Source organism: Mustela erminea, chromosome 11 (genome assembly GCF_009829155.1).
Source record: "Mustela erminea isolate mMusErm1 chromosome 11, mMusErm1.Pri, whole genome shotgun sequence".
Lineage (NCBI taxonomy): Eukaryota > Metazoa > Chordata > Mammalia > Carnivora > Mustelidae > Mustela > Mustela erminea.
The window spans coordinates 15,303,046-15,326,131 of NC_045624.1; the positions used below are offsets into that span (position 1 = coordinate 15,303,046).

The 23,086-nt window shown below is 37.2% G+C and overlaps 1 protein-coding gene across 1 annotated transcript in view; it reads right to left on the reverse strand.

The window, feature by feature from the left end:
• Positions 1–8,073: 8,073 nt before the first annotated feature.
• AKR1D1 (aldo-keto reductase family 1 member D1) overlaps positions 8,074–23,086 on the reverse strand; it is a 42,820-nt gene continuing 27,807 nt past the window's right edge. Inside the window, exons 6-9 of the mRNA XM_032305604.1 lie at positions 21,152–21,261; positions 20,047–20,212; positions 11,848–11,930; positions 8,074–9,692 (exon numbers count right to left, since the gene is read on the reverse strand). Coding sequence (XP_032161495.1) covers positions 9,650–9,692; positions 11,848–11,930; positions 20,047–20,212; positions 21,152–21,261 — 402 coding nt within the window. The 3' untranslated portion in view covers positions 8,074–9,649. The remainder of the gene's footprint in view (positions 9,693–11,847; positions 11,931–20,046; positions 20,213–21,151; positions 21,262–23,086) is intronic.

Consider the following 23,086-nt stretch of genomic DNA (forward strand, 5'->3'; position numbering starts at 1 on the left):
TTTTTTATAAACATATACTTTTATCCCCAGGGGTACAGGTCTGTGAATCACCAGGTTTACACACTTCATAGCACTCACCAAAGCACATACCCTCCCCAATGTCCATAACCCCACCCCCTTCTCCCAAACCCCCTCCCCCCAGCAACCCTCAGTTTGTTTTGTGAGATTAAGAGTCACTTATGGTTTGTCTCCCTCCCAATCCCATCTTGTTTCATTGATTCTTCTCCTACCCACTTAAGCCCCCATGTTGCATCACTACTTCCTCATATCAGGGAGATCATATGATAGTTATCTTTCTCTGCTTGACTTATTTCGCTAAGCATGATACGCTCTAGTTCCATCCATGTTGTCGCAAATGGCAAGATTTCATTTCTTTTGATGGCTGCATAGTATTCCATTGTGTATATATACCACATCTTCTTTATCCATTCATCTGTTGATGGACATTGAGGTTCTTTCCATAGTTTGGCTATTGTGGAGATTGCTGCTATAAAGATTCGGGTGCACGTGCCCCTTTGGATCACTACGTTTGTATCTTTAGGGTAAATACCCAGTAGTGCAATTGCTGGGTCATAGGGCAGTTCTATTTTCAACATTTTGAGGAACCTCCATGCTGTTTTCCAGAGTGGCTGCACCAGCTTGCATTCCCACCAACAGTGTAGGAGGGTTCCCCTTTATCCGCATCCTCGCCAGCATCTGTCATTTCCTGACTTGTTGATTTTAGCCATTCTGACTGGTGTGAGGTGATATCTCATTGTGGTTTTGATTTGTATTTCCCTGATGCCGAGTGATATGGAGCACTTTTTCATGTGTCTGTTGGCCATCTGGATGTCTTCTTTGCAGAAATGTCTGTTCATGTCCTCTGCCCATTTCTTGATTGGATTATTTGTTCTTTGGGTGTTGAGTTTGCTAAGTTCTTTATAGATTCTGGATACTAGTCCTTTATCTGATATGTCTTTGCAAATATCTTCTCCCATTCTGTCAGTTGTCTTTTGATTTTGTTAACTGTTTCCTTTGCTGTGCAAAAGCTTTTGATCTTGATGAAATCCCAATAGTTCATTTTTGCCCTTGCTTCCCTTGCCTTTGGCGTTGTTCCTAGGAAGATGTTGGTGTGGCTGAGGTCGAAGAGGTTGCTGCCTGTGTTCTCCTCAAGGATTTTGATGGATTTCTTTCGCACATTGAGGTCCTTCATCCATTTTGAGTCTATTTTTGTGTGTGGTGTAAGGAAATGGTCCAATTTCATTTTTCTGCATGTGGCTGTCCAGTTTTCCCAGCACCATTTATTGAAGAGGCTGTCTTTTTTCCATTGGACATTCTTTCCTGCTTTGTCGAAGATTAGTTGACCATAGAGTTGAGGGTCTATTTCTGGGCTCTCTATTCTGTTCCATTGATCTATGTGTCTGTTTTTGTGCCAGTACCATGCTATCTTGATGACAGCTTTGTAATAGAGCTTGAAGTCCGGAATTGTGATGCCACCAACTTAGGCTTTCTTTTTCAATATCCCTTTGGCTATTCGAGGTCTTTTCTGGTTCCATATAAATTTTAGAATTACTTGTTCCATTTCTTTGAAAAAGATGGATGGTACTTTGATAGGAATTGCATTAAATGTGTAGATTGCTTTAGGTAGCATAGACATTTTCACAATATTTATTCTTCCAATCCAGGAGCATGGAACATTTTTCCATTTCTTTGTGTCTTCCTCAATTACTTTCATGAGTACTTGATAGTTTTCTGAGTATAGATTCTGTGCCTCTTTGGTTGGGTTTATTCCTAGGTATCTTATGGTTTGGGGTGCAATTGTAAATGGGATTGACTCCTTAAGTTCTCTTTCTTCTGTCTTGTTGTTGGTGTAGAGAAATGCAACTGATTTCTGTGCATTGATTTTATATCCTGACACTTTAATGAATTCCTGTACAAGTTCTAGCAGTTTTGGAGTGGAGTCTTTTGGGTTTTCCGCATATAGTATCATATCATCTGCGAAGAGTGATAATTTGACTTCTTCTTTGCCGATTTGGATGCCTTTAATTTCCTTTTGTTGTCTGATTGCTGAGGCTAGGACTTCTAGTACTATGTTGAATAGCAGTGGTGATAATGGACATCCCTGCCGTGTACCAGACCTTAGCGGAAAAGCTTTCAGTTTTTCTCCATTGAGAATGATATTTGCGGTGGGTTTTTCATAGATGGCTTTGATGATATTGAGGTATGTGCCCTCTATCCCTTATTTACTTTGAAGAGTTTTGATCAGGAAGGGATGCTGTACTTTGTCAAATGCTTTTTCAGCATCTATTGAGAGTATCATATGGTTCTTGTTCTTTCTTTATTGATGTGTTGTATCACATTGACTGATTTGTGGATGTTGAACCAGCCTTGCAGCCCTGGAATAAATCCCACTTGGTCGTGGTGAATAATCCTTTTAATGTACTGTTGAATCCTATTGGCTAGTATTTTGTTGAGTATTTTCGCATCTGTGTTCATCAAGGATATTGGTCTATAGCTCTCTTTTTTGATGGGATCCTTGTCTGGTTTTGGGATCAAGGTGATGCTGGCCTCATAAAATGAGTTTGGAAGTTTTCCTTCCATTTCTATTTTTTGGAACAGTTTCAGGAGAATAGGAATTAGTTCTTCTTTAAATGTTTGGTAGAAATCCCCCGGGAAGCCATCTGGCCCTGGGCTTTTGTTTGTTTGGGGATTTTTAATGACTGTTTCAATCTCCTTACTGGTTATGGGTCTGTTCAGGCTTTCTATTTCTTCCTGGTTCAGTTGTGGTAGTTTATATGTTTCTAGGAATGCATCCATTTCTTCCAGATTGTCAAATTTATTGGCGTAGAGTTGCTCATAGTCTGTTCTTATAATAGTTTGTATTTCTTTGGTGTTAGTTGTGATCTCTCCTCTTTCATTCATGATTTTATTTATTTGGGTCCTTTCTCTTTTCTTTTTGATAAGTCGGGCCAGGGGTTTATCAATTTTATTAATTCTTTCAAAGAACCAGCTCCTAGTTTCGTTGATTTGTTCTATTGTTTTTTTGGTTTCTATTTCATTGATTTCTTCTCTGATCTTTATGATTTCTCTTCTCCTGCTGGGCTTAGGGTTTCTTTCTTGTTCTTTCTCCAGCTCCTTTAGGTGTAGGGTTAGGTTGTGTACCTGAGACCTTTCTTGTTTCTTGAGAAAGGCTTGTACCGCTATATATTTTCCTCTCAGGACTGCCTTTGTTGTGTCCCACAGATTTTGAACTGTTGTATTTTCATTATCATTTGTTTCCATGATTTTTTTCAATTCTTCTTTAATTTCCCGGTTGACGCATTCATTCTTTAGAAGGATGCTGTTTAGTCTCCATGCATTTGGGTTCTTTTCAAACTTCCTTTTGTGGTTGAGTTCTAGCTTTAGAGCATTGTGGTCTGAAAATATGCAGGGAATGATCCCAATCTTTTTATACCGGTTGAGTCCTGATTTAGGACCGAGGATGTGATCTATTCTGGAGAATGTTCCATGTGCACTAGAGAAGAATGTGTATTCTGTCACTTTGGGATGAAATGTTCTGAATATATCTGTGATGTCCATCTGGTCCAGTGTGTCGTTTAAGGCCTTTATTTCCTTGCTGATCTTTTGCTTGGATGATCTGTCCATTTCAGTGAGGGGAGTGTTAAAGTCCCCTACTATTATTGTATTATTGTTGATGTGTTTCTTTGATTTTGTTATTAATTGGTTTATATAGTTGGCTGCTCCTATGTTGGGAGCATAGATATTTAAAATTGTTAAATCTTCTTGTTGGACAGACCCTTTGAGTATGATATAGTGTCCTTCCTCATCTCTTATTATAGTCTTTGGCTTAAAATCTAATTGATCTGATATAAGGATTGCCACTCCTGCTTTCTTCTGATGTCCATTAGCATGGTAAATTCTTTTCCACCCCCTCACTTTAAATCTGGAGGTGTCTTCAGGCTTAAAATGAGTTTCTTGGAGGCAACATATAGATGGGTTTTGTTTTTTTATCCATTCTGATATCCTGTGTCTTTTGACAGGGGCATTTAGCCCATTAACATTCAGGGTAACTATTGAGAGATATGAATTTAGTGCCATTGTATTGCCTGTAAGGTGACTGTTACTGTATATGGTCTCTGTTCCTTTCTGATCTACCACTTGTAGGCTCTCTCTTTGCTTAGAGGACCCCTTTCAATATTTCCTGTAGAGCTGGTTTGGTGTTTGCAAATTCTTTCAGTTTTTGTTTGTCCTGGAAGCTTTTAATCTCTCCTTCTATTTTCAATGATAGCCTAGCTGGATATAGTATTCTTGGCTGCATGTTTTTCTCGTTTAGTGCTCTGAAAATATCATGCCAGCTCTTTCTGGCCTGCCAGGTCTCTGTGGATAAGTCAGATGCCAATCTAATATTTTTACCATTGTAAAAATGGTAGACTTCTTTTCCCGGGCTGCTTTCTGGATTTTCTCTTTGTCACTAAGACTTGTGAATTTTACTATTAGGTGACGGGGTGTGGGCCTATTCTTATTGATTTTGAGGGGCGTTCTCTGAACCTCTTGAATTTTGATGCTCGTTCCCTTTGCCATATTGGGGAAATTCTCCCCAATAATTCTCTCCAGTATATCTTCTGCTCCCCTCTCTCTTTCTTCTTCTTCTGGCATCCCAATTATTCTAATGTTGTTTCGTCTTATGGTGTCACTTATCTCTCGAATTCTCCCCTTGTGGTCCAGTAGCTGTTTGTCCCTCTTTTGCTCAGCTTCTTTATTCTCTGTCATTTGGTCTTCTATATCACTAATTCTTTCTTCTGCCTCATTTATCCTAGCAGTGAGAGCCTCCATTTTTGATTGCACCTCATTAATAGCTTTTTTGATTTCAACTTGGTTAGATTTTAGTTCTTTTATTTCTCCAGAAAGGGCTTTTATATCTCTCGAGAGGGTTTCTCTAATATCTTCCATGCCTTTTTCGAGCCCAGCTAGAACCTTGAGAATTGTCATTCTGAACTCTAGATCTGACATATTACCAATGTCTGTATTGATTAGGTCCCTAGCCTTCGGTAGTGCCTCTTGTTTTTTTTGTGTGTGTTGAATTTTTCCTCTTGTCATTTTGTATATGAAGGAGCAAGTAAAATACTAAAAGGGTGGCAACAACCCCAGGAAAATATGCTTTAACCAAATTAGAAAAGATCCCAAATCGTGAGGGGGGAGAAAGGGGTAAAAACAGGTCCAAAAAGGAAGAAAGAAAAAAAAAGAAAAAAGAAAAGAAAAGAATTAAAAAAAGAAAACAAATAAAGAAAAAAGAAAAAACAAAAAATATATATATTAGATAAACTAGTTAAAAAACGTTAAAAAAGAAAAAGGTAAAAGTTAAAAAAAAATTTTACCAGAAGGCGAGAAAAAAAACAAAAAATGAAAATGAAAAATTAACTGCAAGACTAAAAAAATCACAGGGAAAAAGCCATGAGTTCCGTGCTTGGCTTTCTCCTCCTCTGGAATTCTGCTGCTCTCCTTGGTATTGAAACCGCACTCCTTGGTAGGTGAACTTGGTCCTGGCTGGATTTCTTGTTGATCTTCTGGGGGAGGGGCCTGGTGTAGTGATTCTCAAGTGTCTTTGCCCCAGGCGGAATTGCACCGCCCTTACCCAGGGGCCGGGGTGAGTAATCCGCTCGGGTTTGCTTTCAGGAGCTTTTGTTCCCTGAGCGCTTTCCGTAGAGTTCCACAGGACAGGAATGAAAATGGCGGCCGCCTGGTCTCCGGCCCGGAGGAGCCAAGAGCCCAGGGCCCCACTCCTCAGTGCGCCCTCAGAGAACAGCGCCCAGTTACTCCCGTCTGCCTGACCTCTGGCCGCGCTCCGAGCTCACCGAGCCTGCGACCGGTTCAAGGTAACCCCGAGCTGTGAGCTCACTGTCGGCTCTGTCTCTGTAGCCTGCTTTCCCGTTCCAATACCCGCAAGCTCTGCGACACTCAGACACCCCCGATCCTTCTGTGACCCTGCAGGACCTGAGGCCACGCTGGCCCCGCGTGGGCTTCGCCCCGTTTTAGCCTCTGGAGCGATGTCCCTCCCGGAACAGACTTTTAAAAGTCCTGATTTTGTGCACCGTTGCTCCGCCGCTTGCCGGGAGCCGGCCCCTCCCCCCGGGGTCTATCTTCCCATCGGTTTGGATTCACTTCTCCGCCGGTCCTACCTTTCAGAGAGTGGTTGTTTTTTTGTTTCCAGAATTGCTGTTCTTCTTCTCTTCGATCTGCTGATGGATTTTCAGGTGTTTGCAATCTTTAGATAAGCTATCTAGCTATCTCCGTCTAGCTGAAGTAGTCTCAGCCTGCTACTTCTCTGCCATCTTGACTCCTCCCCCGGTACTTTTTCTTTTCTTATTGATTAGTCTAGCTAGGAGTTTATAAATTTTACATTTTTTTTTTTTTTAAAGAATCAGCTCTTGGTTTCATTGATCTCTTCTACAGTTTTTGTTTGTTTTTATATATTTTTTTCTGCATGAATCTTTATTATTTCCCTTCTGCTGGCTTTAGGCTTAGTTTGCTCTTCTTTTTCTAGCTCCTTGAGGTGTGAAGTTTGGTTGTTTATATGAGGTTTTTCTTCCTTCTTGAAGTAGGCCTGTACTGCCATATACTTCCCTCTTAGGACTGCTTTTGCTGCTTCCCAAAAGTTTGGACTATCATGTTCCTGTTTTCATTTGTTACCACGTATTTTTTTTTTTAAAAGCTTCTTCTTTAATTTCCTAATTGACTCATTCATTCTTTAGCAGGATGTTCTTTAACCTCAATGTATTTGTGGTTTTTCCAAATTTTTCTTGTGGTTGATTTCAAGTTTCATAGTGCTGTGGTCAGAAAAGATGCATGGTATGATCTTAATCTTTTTGTACTTGTTAAGACCTGTTGTGTTGTTGTGACCTAGTACATGACCTATTCTGGAGAATATCCCATGTGCACTTGAAAAGAATGTGTGTTTTGCTGCTTTAGGAGAGAGTGTTCCAAATATATCTGCTAAGCCTCTTTGGTCCAGTGTGTCATTCAAAGCCATTATTTCCTTGTTGATTGTCTGCTTAGATGATCTATCCATTGATGTAAGTAGGGTATTACATTCTTCTACTATTATTGCATTATTATCGGTGAGTTACTTTATATTTGTTGTTTTATATAAGGAACAAATAATTTAAAGCATCATTGTATCTTTGTCTTGATCTGTACATGGTGTTCTCCCTGTATGTTGTTTGTGTCCAAATTTTCTCTTTTTATAAGGCACCGTCTTACTGGATTGGAAGCCACCCTACTCCATTATGAGCTCGTCTTAATGAATTACATATGCTATGACCTGAAGTGACCCTATTTCCAAATAAGGTTACATTCTGAGGTGCTAAAGACTAGGACTTTAAGGTTTGAATTTGATGGGGAGGACATAATTCATCCCAAAATAGATGGGAAGCTTGTGAAGGGTGAGAACAGAGGGAGATGTGACATGCAGAAGCTCATATCAGACCGTTAGTCTTTCCTGGACTTCCTGTTTTCTGTCTTCAACTCTTCCCCCCTCATCTCTGTATAACTAAGATAGGGTTCCCCTCCTCTAATCTTTACAACTATTTTTTCCTTTGAGAAGTGGTAGGACTCTTTCCAAATGCCTTTTTTTTTTTTTAATTTTTTACTTTTTATAAACATTTATTTTTATCCCCAGGGGTACAGGTCTGTGAATCACCAGGTTTACACACTTCACAGCACTCATCAAAGCACATACCCTCCCCAATGTCCATAATCACACCCCCTTCTCCCAACCCCCCCCCCCCAGCAACCCTCAGTTTGTTTTGTGAGATTAAGAGTCACTTATGGTTTGGGAGGGAGACAAACCAAATGCCTGTCTTTTAAAAATGGTTTGAAAGGTATGGTCGCTCCTCCACACCAGCCTCCTGAAATATTTTGAAGAAGTTTGATAACAGGGAATACGGCTTAAGTTTCTGTTCTTATACTATGATACCCTTTTTCTTCCCTTTTCCCAATGCTAAATGTACAGTAAGAACTTAATCAAAAGTCCTTTAGTTGAATTGAATTCAGATGACTCTTCTCTTTCCCTGCCTTTAGCAACAAAATGGACATTCATGTGGTTCAATAAATCATCACGCTTTATTATTTCTGGTAAACAAAATATTTTCCAGAGAACAGCATTACATTAGAATCAGTGGATACAGTGAATAGAGATCGAATTAAAGTGCTGATTTCTCAGAAGTGTATGCTTTCAGGTCACTGAAGGTTATCTGTAAACAATTGGTCTTGGAAAGACAAAATTTTTGACGAACTCTCTTGCCCCATGAGAGCAACTTAATATGAATGAAAAAAACACATTGTTCTAGTTGAATTGGCAATTGGTATATCTCTATTGCAGAATTCTAATAACCTTCTTTTTCAAAAATTAAAAATTTACATACAGTAAAATTACCAGTGTTCTTTCAAACTTGCTACTTTCTTGAAATTCCAATGACACTTTCAAAGTCCTAAGTATAATAATTTCATGAAGTCTCTTTTTAATTTTAACTTTATTTTTTATAAAAGATTTTATTTTTAAGTAATCTCTGTACCCAACACAGGGCTTGAACTCACAATCCCAAGATTAAGAGTCATATGTTCCACCGAGTGAGCCAGCCGGGACTGGCTTCCTTTTTAAATGCCTTCTTTTAAAATAGTCATCTTTGGGGGCACCTGGGTGGCTCAGTCAGTTAAACATCTGACTCTTGATTTCAGTTCAGGTCTTGATTTCAGGGTCATGAGTTCTGGTTTCCCAGCATGGAGGCTATTTTAAAAAATAGTCATCTTTGAATTTTTTTTTTTTTAATGATTCAGGGTTTTATTTGTGTCGGTTGATTGTCTCAAGCTACTTCACATAATGGTGGATATATGATGAGTAGGGCAAGAGTGATAGACAGTGGAAAAATAGCTCACCAGTTATGTTCATTCTCAGACCCTTGAAAGCATGCAAGAGAGAACCAGCAATTAGCCATCTCTCAGAAGCTAAATGAACACACACTGGATGGAACCAAACAACAACCAAATCATTATGTCTTTGCTGGCCACTGTGGTGTTTAATTAGCTCTATTTTAAGACTTTTCTATGCTTAGCTCTTTCTCTTTACACAAGGTGTAGCAAATCACTTCCTTGTTAATAATGCTTGTGAGGATCTTAACTCGGCTGTGTGTGTGTTACAGTCAATGGTCCAAATCATCAAAGTCACTGACAGCACTTGCACGCACTAGCTTACCACCCTCTTTGTTGCACTGTTAACTGCTAAAGTAAGGACCTCAGACTGCCAATAGCTGGACTCACATTCATGAGTTATTTGTCTTTTATATTGCCTCTGCTATCTTTTCTAAAGCCTAGTGTTTTTTTTTGTTTTGTTTTTTGGGTTTTGTTTTTTTTTTTTTTTGGTCTGGAAACCAGAAGACCTTGATCTAATAAAATATTAGCTTATAATTTCCAAATAATTATTTCAACAGATTTAAACATATTTTTTCTTTATATACCTAAGCCAAAGTCATTTACTCTGCACAAAACTTAAGCGTGTTAACATCATCACTTTATCTAAAGATAGTAAAACTTTAAAATTTCTTCATCTGGGGGAACTACCCGGCCCAAGGTTCTGACATTCATGGGAGGGAAAAATCAGTTCAGGAGCATTCTGAAGTCAGTATTCATCATGAAATGGGTATTCAGGATGATCACACCACCTGTCAAAACAAGTCCCCAAAGGGAAAAAGTTCACTGCAAGCATTGCACAGTTGTATGTGTTACTAGCCTCCTTTGACAATTTCACTGACCCCCTCTCTCTCCCCCTTATTCATTTCCTCTCTGTTCCTCTGTTTTCCCTCAAGCCAGCATCTTTTACTGAAGCCCTGGGTAAGTGCATGTGCACGTGTGTGTGTGTGTGCGTGTGTGTGTGTGTGTGTGTGTGTGTGTGTGTTGGAAGGCTGGCTGCGTCCCTCTCAACACTTTGCTCAGAAAAAGAGCACAGGAGATGAGTAATGCCTGCCTGTAGTTTTTCATGCATCTTCTCAATTCCTTCTTCTCCTCTGCTGTTTGGACACAGTCTGCCTTCCATATTAAATATCCACATAAACATTTCTCTTTAAATTTCTATGACCCATCAGTACCACTCTCTTCTCAGAGTTATTACCTGCCCTTCTCACTGGACTCCTGATAACTGAAAATTTGAGACCTAGAAAGGTGATCAGTGAAGTAAGTTTCCACAGTAGTGATGATGATAATGAACCTATCCCTTAAACAACAGTGATGGAATAATCAATAAAAAAGGACTGGCGTGTATTGTGCCTGCCATGGACCATGTCTAAGATTCAGCTCTCTGCAAGTACTATGAGCTTTAAGTTAAAATATAAAATAAATAAAAGCTCTTCAATGTCAACGATCAACTGGATGAAACACAGAGAAGAATCATGGCCTAGCATCCCTAAATGGTTCAGTTTTGATCAGTGTGGCCTACTATTTGTTTCTCCATGCTGATTTTTCTAGTTATTTCATGAGTTATTTTCCCAGTGTTGTGGGAATTAGGTATTAAATATGTCATATGTCAAACTAAATAATGTCACCAACTAACTGTAAAACAACAACAACAACGGGGTGCCTGGGTGGCTCAGTGCGTTAAGCCTCTGCCTTCAGCTCAGGTCATGATCCTAGGTTCCTGGGATCGAGCCCCACATGGGGTTCTCTGCTGAGGGAGCTTGCTTCCCCCCGCCACCCAACCTCTCTGCCTGCCTCTCTGACTACTTGTGATCTCTCTCTCTCTGTCAAATAAATAAATAAAATCGTAACAACAACAACAACAACAGTATGTTGGTGGATTGGCTGTCTCTTATTATCTCTTAATTTAATGATATTTATTCAATAGAAATAGTTCATCTTCAAGAGCTATTAATTAACTAATAAGTATTTGGTTAGGTCTGTGTTTGTGTTTACCTTTTTGTTCCCAAGGCTAGGTGGTACCTTTTGATGCCAAATAATGTTTATCCTTGGCAAATTCACATTAGGAGGCTGTTGTATTAATTCAGAAATTGGTTCAGAAATTTGATATTAGCATAGTCACTGTACTTTCTGACTCATGAGAAATAGGGGACCAGTAAGATAAGTGTTCAAACTGTACGAACCACCCTGATGAGCATTTTCCAAATGCTCATGTAGAGCGATTACAAGCAGATTACTATCCAGGTGATTTCAAGAACTGGAAATAGTAATGAAAAAAAGAAAAAAAAAGTGTATACATACATATGTATACAATATCATATCTGTATGAACTGTAGTCTTTTGTTATTTTAAAGGCCCTGTACTATTTAGAGAATAAAGGGCTACTTCAGTTGATTAGCTGAATTTAGCAACATTTTGAGGGCGTGTAAGGAGTTTTGCTTGTGGGAAGTCAGCCAATAGGTGGGGTTAGAAGCTGCACATCTTACAGGCAAGCATTTGCCTAAAATCTTAGGTTCTTAGCTTCTGATGTGGTACTCTTTCTACTATGCTCCCATGTCTCTTTCTTTTTTGTTGATAATTTTGCCCTAAACTGTGCATCACTTTGATTTTTAGGAAAAATTAGGTAGGTTCTATATTTGTATTAGTATATGTACACTATGACTTAATTCTCATCAAGTGATTTAGCCTGTCATTCCCTAACCTAAGTCATGGGATGTTATAAATGACAGAAATCTTTTAAATAAAACTTGTACCTTGTAGAAACTTCCTAGAATAAATGTAATTTACCTGCACCTGTTTAATATTCAGAACATGCTGCCCACTGGCCTTTATCCTTGTGATTTCTATGGACCTAGGATAATCTAATACCACTGGGCAGTACTTGATGAATGGTCCTTCCATACTCACATGAGCAACTCCACGAAGCGGACATTTTTATTCAAGGCCTCAATGTCCTTCATTTCTTCTTCAGTGAGAGAAAAGTCAAAGATCTGAAATAACAGAAGTAAAAGACATTATTGAAGGTAGAGAGTGGGTCTGGGATCAGGGAATGGGGCCAGCAGGAGCCCTTCAAAAATGTATAAGCATCCCTTCCTTTTTTTTTTTTTTATGAACATGTTTAAAATAATTATTCACCATGACCAAGTGGGATTTATTCCTGGACTGCAAGGGTAGTTCACATATTCACAAATCAATCAGCATGATATACCATATTAATAAAAGGATAAGAACCATATGATCCTTTTGATAGAAGCAGAAAAAGCATTTGACAAAGTACAGCATCCATTCCTAAAAACACCCCTCAACAAAGTAGGGATAGAGGGAACATACACCTCAATATCATAAAGGCAATATACAAAAACCCCACAGTTAATATCCTCCTCAATGGGGAAAAACTGAGAGCTTTTCCTCTACAGTTAGGAACAAAGACAGGGATGTCCACTCTCATCACTGTTATTTAACATAGTGTTGGAAGTCCTAGCCTCAGCAATCAGATAACAAAAAGGAATAAAAAGACACCCAAACTGTCAAGGAATATATCAAACTTTCACTATTCACAGACAACATGATATTCTGTGTAGAAAACCCAAAAGACTCTACCAAAATATTGCTAGAACTGGTACACAAATTCAACAGTTGCAGGCTACAAAATCAATGTTCAGAAATCTGTTAGGTTTCTTTTTTCTTTTTATTTTATTTTAAGATTTTATTTAAAAGAGAAAGTGTGTTAGTGGGGGAAGAGCAGAGGGAGAGGGATAAGCAGACTGTGTTAGGTGAGGAACCCAACGCAGGGCTCAATCTCAGAACCCTGAGATCACGACCTGAGCCAAAACCAAGAGTTGACCACTTAACCAACTGAGCCATCCAGGGACCCCAGAAATCTATTGCAGTATTATACACCAATAATGAAGCAGCAGAAAGAGAAATCAAGGAATCAATCCCATTTACAATTGCATCAAAAACCATACTTAGGAATAAACCTAACCAAACAAGGAAAAGAACTGTATTCTGAAAACTAGAGAACACTTAGGAAAGAAGTTGAAGATGACACAAAGAAATGGAAGAACATTCCACGTTCATGAATTGGAAAAAGTAATATTATTAAATGTTAAATCCACCCAAAGCAATCGATACATTCAATGCAATCCCTATTAATATACAATTTTTCACAGAGCTAGAATAAAAAATACTTAAATTTGTATGGAACACAAAAGACCCCATATTTAAAAAAAAAAAAAAAAAGACCCCAAATAGCCAAAGCAGTCTTGAAAAAGAAAAACAAAGCTAGGAACATCATAATTCGGGACTTCAAATTATATTACAAGGCTGTAGTAATCAAGACAGTATGGTACTGGCATAAAAATAGATGCATAAATCAATGAAACAGAATAGAAAACACAGAAATGAACCCACAACTATATGGTCAACTAATCTTCAACAAAACAGGAAGGAATATCCAATGGAAAAAGAGCATCTCTTTAACAAATGGTGTTTTGTTGGACTAGTTTCTTACACCAAACACAAAACAAATTCAAAATGGATGAAAGACCTAAGTGTGAGACAGGAAACCATCAAAATCTTAGAACACAGGCAGTAACCTTTCTGACATTGGCCATAGCAACTTCTAAATGAAACATGTTGCCAGAGGCAAGGGAAACAAAATAAAAAATGAACTATTAGACTTTATCAGGATAAAAGGCTTCTGCACATTGAAGGAAACAATCAAAACTAAAAGGCAGCCTATGCAATGGAGGAAGATATTTGCAAGAGACATATATGATAGAGGGTTAGTATCCAAAATATATAAAGGCCTTGACACCTAAAAAACAAATAATCCAGGTAAAAAATGGGGAGAAGAAATGAACATTTTTCCAAAGAAGACATACAGATGGCCAACAGACACGTGAAAAGATGCTCAACATCATTCTATCATCAGGGAAATACAAATAAAAACCATGATGAGATATCACTTCATATCTGTCAGATTAACAACACAGGAAACAACAGGTGTTGGCAAGAATAAGGAGAAAGGGAAACCTCCTTACACTGTTTGTGGGAGTGCAAGCTGGTAGTACAGCCACTCTACACAGCCATGGAAAACAGAATGGAGTTTCCTCAAAAAGTTAAAAATAGAATTACTCTATGATCCAGCAACCACACTCTTAGATATTTACTTAAAGGATACAAAAATAGTGATTTGAAGGGATATATGCACACAGATGTTTACAGCAGGATTATCAACAATAGCCAAATCATGGAAGGAGCACATATGTCCACCAGCTGACGAATGGAAAAAAAAGATGTGATACATATATACCATGGAATATTACTCAGCCATAATTAACGGTGAAATCTCTCCATTTGCAATAACATGTATGGAGCTAGAGAATATTGTGCAAAGCAAAATAAGTTAGAGAAAGACAAATACCAAATGATTTTACTCATATGTGGAATTTAAGAAACAAAATAGATGAGTATAGGGGATGGAAAAGAAAAAGAGAGAGGGAACTAAAGAGAGAGGGAACTAAAGAGAGAGGGAACTAAACCATAAGAGACTCTTAACCATAGAGAACAAAGTTGCTGGACGGGAGGGGGGTGGGGATGGGCTAAATGGGTGATGGGCATTAAGGAGGGCACATTTTGTAGTAAACACTGGGTGTTATATGAGCGATGAGTCCCTAAATTCTACTCCTGAAACCAATATATATATTTTAAAGATTTTATTTATTTATTTGTCAAAGAGAGGGAGAGCAAGAAAGCGAGCGCAGGCAGGCAGAGGCAGAGGGAGAAGCAGGCTCCCTGTTGAGCAAGGAGCCTGATGTGGGACTCAATCCCAGGACACTGGGATCATGACCTGAGCCGAAGGCAGCTGCTTAACCAACTGAGTCACCCAGGCATCCCTGAAACCAATATTATACTGTATGTTAACCCATTAGGATGTAAATAAAAAATTGATACAAAAAATAATTGTTAGTTTTTTTCTTTCAGTTGTCAGGTATTTTGTTTTAATTCTTCATTTATGTTGAAGCTCTGTAATTAGTGACATACACATAAAAGGTTTTCATGTTAAAAATTTATGAATGTTGGGGCGCCTGGGTGGCTCAGTGGGTTAAAGCCTCTGCCTTCGGCTCAGGTCATGATCCCAGGGTTCTGGGATCGAGCCCGGCATTGGGCTCTCTGCTCAGCAGGGAGTCTGCTTCCTCTTCTCTTTCTGCCTGCCTCTCTGCCTACTTGTGATCTCTGTCTGTCAAATAAATAAATAAAAATCTTAAAAAAAAAATTTATGAATGTAAATTATGTACTATATGTTGGTTAATTGAATTTAAATAAATACATTTAAAAATAAATAATAAGTAAAAAAATAAAAAAAATTATGAATATCTGCAAATGTGAGAGAAGTTAGGCTGGTGCTGGGGAGCCATATCCCTATGCAGAGTCAGGGTTCTGTTCTGCTCTTTGTCTTTGAGATACTCCTGCTGGGGCCATCTTGCAGGACATTCCAAATAACCTATAATAACCTATGTTCAGGACATCTACAAATCCCAGAGTGAGGAATTGTTTATTGTTGCTGGAGAGATGCTAAACTTTTGACTTTGGACTATGGCCTTTGTGCACTTGTTTTTAAAAACATTCCCTAGTCTCTAAGTTTGCTTATGCATATTTTTAACTTTTAATTTGCTTTGTTTTATCCTCTTAATCTTTTCTTTCACTATTTTTAATAGATCTTCTACCTTTTAATTCTATTGCATTTTCATTGTTTTATTTTTTCTTAGCTTGTACATTTTATACTCTGGTTTTATAATTGTCCTTTATTAACATTTTAATATTTTATTTTAGCTTATTTACATTTTTAACATTTGGTTTATTTATAATGATTTTCTCTTATTTCATTGTTTTAATTTGCTATCCCTTAAATTTTATTTCAATAATTTATATTTATCAATTTTAATTATATAAGTGATACATAAATATATGCTTTTTTGTGAGAAAGAAAACACTACAGAAGTATATGGACATGCATGGAGTAAGAAATGAAAGGTCCTTTTGTTACCCACCACTCCAGTATTTTTCTTCTTCCCAAACATTCCTTCCAAACATCCAACACACTAAGAGCAAAATACAATAATTGTATCGTATCTTTATTATTCTGCAACTTACTTTCATTCACATAATATGTCTCAGTGACTCTTTTCTATCAAAATAGATAGACTGACTTTAACTTAATCACTGCATTCATAGTATAGATGTAACCTGATTTACCTAATCATACCCCCATGGATTGCTTCCAAGTGTTCTTTTCAGGGAATGCTTTTCTTTGATTATTATCCAACTGTTGAGTTTATGAGATTGTGTCATGAATCAAAAGTCTGCATTACATAAAAAGTCAAGAATGACCAATGACTTATAAAATAAACCCCTACTCAAACTTTATTTTTGCTTAACATTAGGTCCACTTTTTGAGTGTTGGTGAGTCATTTTCTGTCTTCAGTGAATATATAATATAAAGTGAAGTTGCAAATCTTGGCAAAGATGCAGGATTTCATGAAATCAATGAAAGTGATCTTAGTTTGCCTTAATTACAGGCAAAATATTTTTCAGGTAGGAATCTGATGCAGTTAAAGGCTAGTTGATACATCAAAAGAGTGTTATTTGGAAAAAAAATCAAACTATGTATAATCTTCAGATGAAGCCCTGTGAAACTTTACCATAATTATTCTTTTTATGATCACTTACAAAAACCTTTGTGAAGTAGAGAATGCCACATTCTGTTATCACATAATTTTGTCAAGCATATTTTAAAATTTCTTCTAAGATTTAGTACACATATACAATTGTAACTTAAATTTTGTTGAATATGAAATAATTAAAATTATTTCATAATTTTCTGCAAACTCAACTGACAGAGCCACCCAGGCACCCCTTCAGTTTTCATTTTAAGGTAAACTTCCAAATTCTCCCTCCATTCTTTCTATGCAATGTTTTTCTTTATTTTATGTGGATTTATTATCATTTTTTTATGACCAAAATTATCCAAAGTTACTCACTTATTCAGAATCTCACAAACTTAGTTCCTGATATTCTGCTTCCCCCACCCCCCAATCTACTTCTCTTGTAGTAGAGACTCAAGAAAGACAAAGTGTTAACTGTATTAAATGCTGTTGAAAGATCTACTAAGACAAGGACAGAGACGTGATTATAGGATCTAGCAAGGTGGACTTGACAAGAAAGCTTGGTTTCAATGGGTTTAAGGGAGAATTGGGGAAAGAGACTTGTAGGTAGTGAGAATAGAATTCTCCTTTAAGGGTTTGCTGTAAACAGAAAGAAAGAACTGGATAATAGCTGTAGAGGAACATGAGTTTAGACTGGAATATAGCTTCCAAGACTGGAGATCGCAGCATATTTGTATGTTGATAGGAGTTATGCAGTGGAGAGATAATGCAGGAGAGAGAGGGGTATTTTTGAGGGGTATGAAGGAGTTATTAGGTATTAGTAACTGCAGTTCCCAAGGAATAACAATGGGAACTAGTAGCTGGAACATACAGGACGAGATCATTGTTGGCGAGGAGGTTAAAGAACTATCAGGCCATGTTATTGGAAGGACTATCTATATGCATGTTGAATTCACTAAGAATGTGATGGGAGTGGTTTCAGAGAGAGGGATAGTGAATCAAGAGATAAAAACTTCAAGGAATGGGGGTCAGTGGGTGATGGCAACAAGGCAGAAGGTGGGTGGTAAAATTTGATTTCTTGTTGTTTTAATGTTAAAAATATCCTGCTTTTTAATTTTCTTCATTCTTACCTTTAATTTGATATAGTTTTTGTTTTTAATTTATGATTTAACTTTTTATTACATAATTTTTATTTCTGTAACTTTTTCTTCTTTTATTGTAAACATATTTAATTTTCCCTTTTCCCTTTATGTTCTGTGGTTATTTCCCATTCTTTTAAAATATTACTTTACCTCAGTTCTAAAAGATAATAATTTTCTATTTAGTCAATTCTTGGTTGTACTACCCAACAAAATTTCTGGTTACAGGGCAAATATAAACCCCATAGAGTGAAAATTGGCTGTGATTTCCACTGCCATTTTCCTTGTAGATCTGTATCTCTTTCATATTTTTCTTGTGGTATGTGAACCTCTGAACTCCATTTCCTTATCATTAGGGTTATGGAAATATATTGGCTATAACAGAAATTGTTGCAATAAAATTTTTAAAGGAATGATAGTACTTTTACTACAAAATTGTGATTCACTAAATAACATAAAGTCCAAAGGCTTTAATCTTCCATTACACGGACCACTAGTAACCACTCTCATTTTCTGAATAATAAACTTTGGAATCCATGAAAATATTTGTTTCAGGTGCATCAAAACTTGTTTTAACTTTTGTTGAACTAACACATTAGCGATCTAGATATCTTATTCTTTTAAGATGGCTGAAAACAGTGTCAACTCCTTTTGGTAAGAGCTATTTTCTTACATGTTAAAATGCTATCAGTAGTGATATAACTATGTATCATTCTTTCCTCTTTTTGCTAATAACAGAATCCCCTTTTTCCTTTTATGAACTTCTCTTCCATCACCTAGTAGGGCTGTTTGTCACATGAATCCATTTCTAGTACAGGATTAGGGATGTACTCACTGGATACGGTGATTAATCTGGGAGTGGTGCATGCCCCACAAAGGGACAATCAAGGATTGATAGAGATTGTTATAAGAACCTTTACCTGTGATCATCTTCACTGATTATTAGTTATAGATTAGCCTAGAGCTGTCATGTTGACATGTTGTGTCACCATGTGGAGACAGAGAAGGTTGGGTGGAGGTAGTATAGAGGGAGGAAGGGAACTCAGTCCTTTCATAAATCATTTGAATACTCCTGTCCAGTCATGCCTGATTTATCCATGGACTTCCCAGTTATGTGGCCCAATAAATCATGTCTCCCTTTTGTAAGTTTGAGTTGCATTCTGTCATGCAGTAGCAAAAACTCTGAAGATAAATTGTCTAGTATCATGAATATCTTCCCATGGCAGTACTTCAATTTTCACTCTATTATTTTAAAAAGGCTATAGTATAATATTTCATTGTACAAATATAATTTGTTTTACATTCTACTAATGATTGTTTCCAGTTTTTTAAAAAAGTAATAAATCATGCTGTAGTAAATATCCATATATGTGTGCATGAATGTGTAAATATAGTATCAAGATTGTTGGGTCAAATGGATATGTGGGCTTGAATTTTGATAGATCAGGAGAAGTGACATCCTGCTACTTCAAATCATATACCAATTATATCTTTAACAGGAGTATATGAAAGTGTCTGTTTTTATATACATTCAATATTCTGATTATTTTCCTACCTGAGGGGATAAATCTTGTCTTATCTTTATCAATTTACTTATTGAGATTATTATTATTAAACTTATTAAACTACTTATTTTTTATTTTATTTAGTAAAACTTATTAAATACTGAGATTATTAAACTTATAAATTGAGACAATAACAACTTATTTTTTGAGATTATTAACTGATGAGTAATTAATTAATTTTTCATGGTACTTTTCTATGGCTGTATTTACCTAGAAGTTTGACCTTGAGTTCTAGCAGAGTAAACTAATCACTCCCTTGTCTAGTGGCTTCTTCTCACCTCTAAGTTATGATGCTGATACAGATTATTTATAGAGGAAATAAAGGCAATGAACATTCTTGAAGTCAAACGATCCTTTTCAATAATTTCCAAATTTGTCCCTAACTTTTACCAGGGACATTAAGAAGGTGGAAGGTTTACTATTATGAATTTCAAATTTTATACCTTCCATTCCTGCTGTGCTGGTGGAGAAGTGAGTAGGTAGTGCCAAGAGTCATTAAGTAAGGAAACAGAAGACATAAGGGAGCTAGGTAATATACAAGCAGTAAAGCAATCCCCAAAGTGCTGGGAACTGTCTCAGATTCAGCTAAAGTTAATTCACATCTACAGAGTGTGGGTTGGGGAGCAGGTATAAAATATGAAGGCATTACAAGTTTCTTATTAATCTGAACAGAAAGTTCTCAAAAAAACCAAACAATTCCACTTTCTACATTCCCAGAAGCAGTTCTCTTACTTGAAAGTTTTCTTTGATCCTTTCAGGGTTAAAGCTTTTAGGAATAACAACCACTCCTCTCTGGATGTTGAAACGTAAAACAACTTGAGCTGCTGTCTTATTGTACTTTTTTCCCAGTGCGTTTAGAAGTTCATCCTCTAGCAAAGGTGGGGACGATACATTCACCCTTGAAAAAAAAAATCAAAACCTGCATCATATTTAGCTCAAGTAATGAGAACATCATCCTCACTCACCCTCCTCGTCTCCTCCCCATCCACCTGGTCCCCTACCAGGACACATCAGGTCTCAATCACCAATTTCTCCCGGAGCAAAGCACTCAGTGAAGAGCTGCTTTTAGCATGAGAATATCAAGAGAGGCAAATTGATCGAGCTGTCTCTTTCAGAGGGTAAACAGTATTTCTTTGATGGGTCTCAGAGAGAGAACTGACTTGGAAGAAGGCACAGGGGAAGGCAGGAAGACCAAAGTGGAAGAAACAGAGTTACATACAACTCTTAGAGTCATCTTCATGTAAAAAATGTCTACTTAAGTCTGTGGAACACATCCCATCAGAAGTGCTACCTTTGAATCCAGAGATCAAAAAATCCTAAATTTTGAGGATATGGTCATGGAGACTCTTTGTCAAATAATAATACCTAAACTAACATTTACTGAACATTTCCTATATTTTGGGCACTGTTACGTAATTTTATACATACAGTATAATCAATTCTTTTTTTTTTTTTAAGATTTTATTTATTTATTTGAGAGAGAGACAGTGAGAGAGAACGTGAGAGGCGAGAAGGTCAGAGAGAGAAGCAGACTCCGCATGGAGCTGGGAGCCCGATGCGGGACTCGATCCCGGGGCTCCAGGACCGTGACCTGAGCAGAAGGCAGTTGCTCAACCAACTGAGCCACCCAGGCGCCCCAGTATAATCAATTCTTATACCACATTTGTGAGGAAGGTTTTATTAGCTCCAACTTGTATATACAGAAAATGGCTTGAAGAGATTAACTTACTTTCTTAAAATCACAGAGCCATATAGTTATGCCAATCAAATAATTCACATTAGTCTCATACTCTACACCGAAGGAAACACTGCTGAAGAGACATTCAGTATTGCTTACCAGCTTGGATTCCTAGCGGTACCCAGAGGGCTGTATGCAATAATGACAATATCATGTTGTTGGCAAAATTTCAAGAGTTTTGGCTGGGTAAAATATGGATGGCACTCAACCTGCACGGTTGCATTGGAAAGCAGAACACAAAATTAAAATCTTGTAGTGAATGCAGTTTTACACAGTTTTTAAAAAGTTTTTCAATAAAACCCACTTATGAGTATTATGGATAATGAGGCAAATGCTAAATACTTTTCCTAACAAGGAAGTTTACATTGTTTGTTGGTGAGATTAATTAAAATGAGTTTAGTGAGGTCACCATCTGTGGAATAATTCTAAAGTAAGTGAGTGGGGAACAAATTCAATTTTGTAAAGTTATCATAGTTTAAAACTTTGAGGGAACAGACTTAATTATTTATAGTCACCATTCCACAAATACAATTTTCTGTAACCAAAAAAAAAAAAAAAAACAAAAACAAAAACCAGTCTCAAGGTTCAGATTACAGTCTTGGTAAGTAGAAGTGACATGTTGCAGAAGCCCTCTCCCTGTAGCTCTCAAGCATCTAAGAATATTTTCACAAGGGGTAAAGTATGTATAAAATGAAATCTAAAGATGAATTTTGTCGTTTTGGCCAAGAGTTCTTTACACCACCCTGTGCAGGCCTATGTTCATCTTTAGTATCTTACTGGCAAGATTCCTGCACTAAAAATACTGTGTCAGAAAGTTCTTCTCAAAGTTTCTTCTTAACCACCATGATAATTTTTGACCTATTCTTTTTTTTCTTTTTAAATTAAAATCAACCAAGGCTGAATTGAAATAATTGAAGCATATATTTATTATCTTCATTGTCTGGAATAGTGAGTATTTGACAAGTTTTATTTCTAGAAGGCACAAGGAGATGCTGCTTATGAAATGGCAAAAAGTAAACTGGGCTTCTTCGTGGTGGGTCTCCTTTCTTTTCTCTAATTTGATTAACTTTTTTTTCCCTCGACATAATCTTGTTCCCTTACCCTAAGAAACACTTGTGGAGTTTCTCCCCCTTGGAACATTTCTTAAATAATTCTACAAAGTAACACACAGACTAAAATAAGGCAGGAATCACACTTCTTAGTGTTTCCTTCCTTTACCCTCTCCGACTTCCAACATCGCTCCCTACATTTTCCAATTCCAATCTTGTCTATTATTGGTAGACTGGTCTCTCGAAAACACGTATATCACATCATTCCACTGCTTAGAAACTAAGTATGAGTTCCTTAACTTAATGGCCACCTGCTCATTCCAAACACAACATTTCATTTTCTCACAAGGACTCCTTTCTAATCAAATTGGTGTGCTATTGCTTGTCTTTGGCCTATTAAATATGTAGAAGTATGTATGCATATATATGTATGTACGTATGTGTGTGCTCACATACACATCAAACAGTTTTATAACCTACCCTTTTAAAAAGACCGCATACGGCTTGTGGCAGAAGGTATGGGTAATAAGGCTATTACAGTTAGAAGTAAAACAGATAGGTATGCACATTTAGGATCTGTGACTGAACTGAAGCTTGGGACTACACAGAGAGTTGTGTTGTGCAACATACTAGAAACTTCTGCTCAACAAAAGCTTTTGAGTTAACATAGAAACTCAACAACATAACTTAAAATAGCATATAAATCTTTGGATTGATAGTTGTCAGGTAAAAATTTGACAGCATATCACTAAAGGGACAACCAGTAAGGGAAATGCTGGGGGTTGGAGTGGATAAACTAATATCCAAGTGCTTATGAATTCACAGAGAACCATATTCCTTCTTCTCAGAGTGTTTATCTCAGTTTCTAATTATTGATAACTTTTGTGATTGTTTGATTAATGTGTGCTCCCCACTAGACAGCTGGTGTTCCAAGAAGAAGGGCCTTATCTGTCTTTTGTCACTTATGCATGCCTAGAACCTAGGA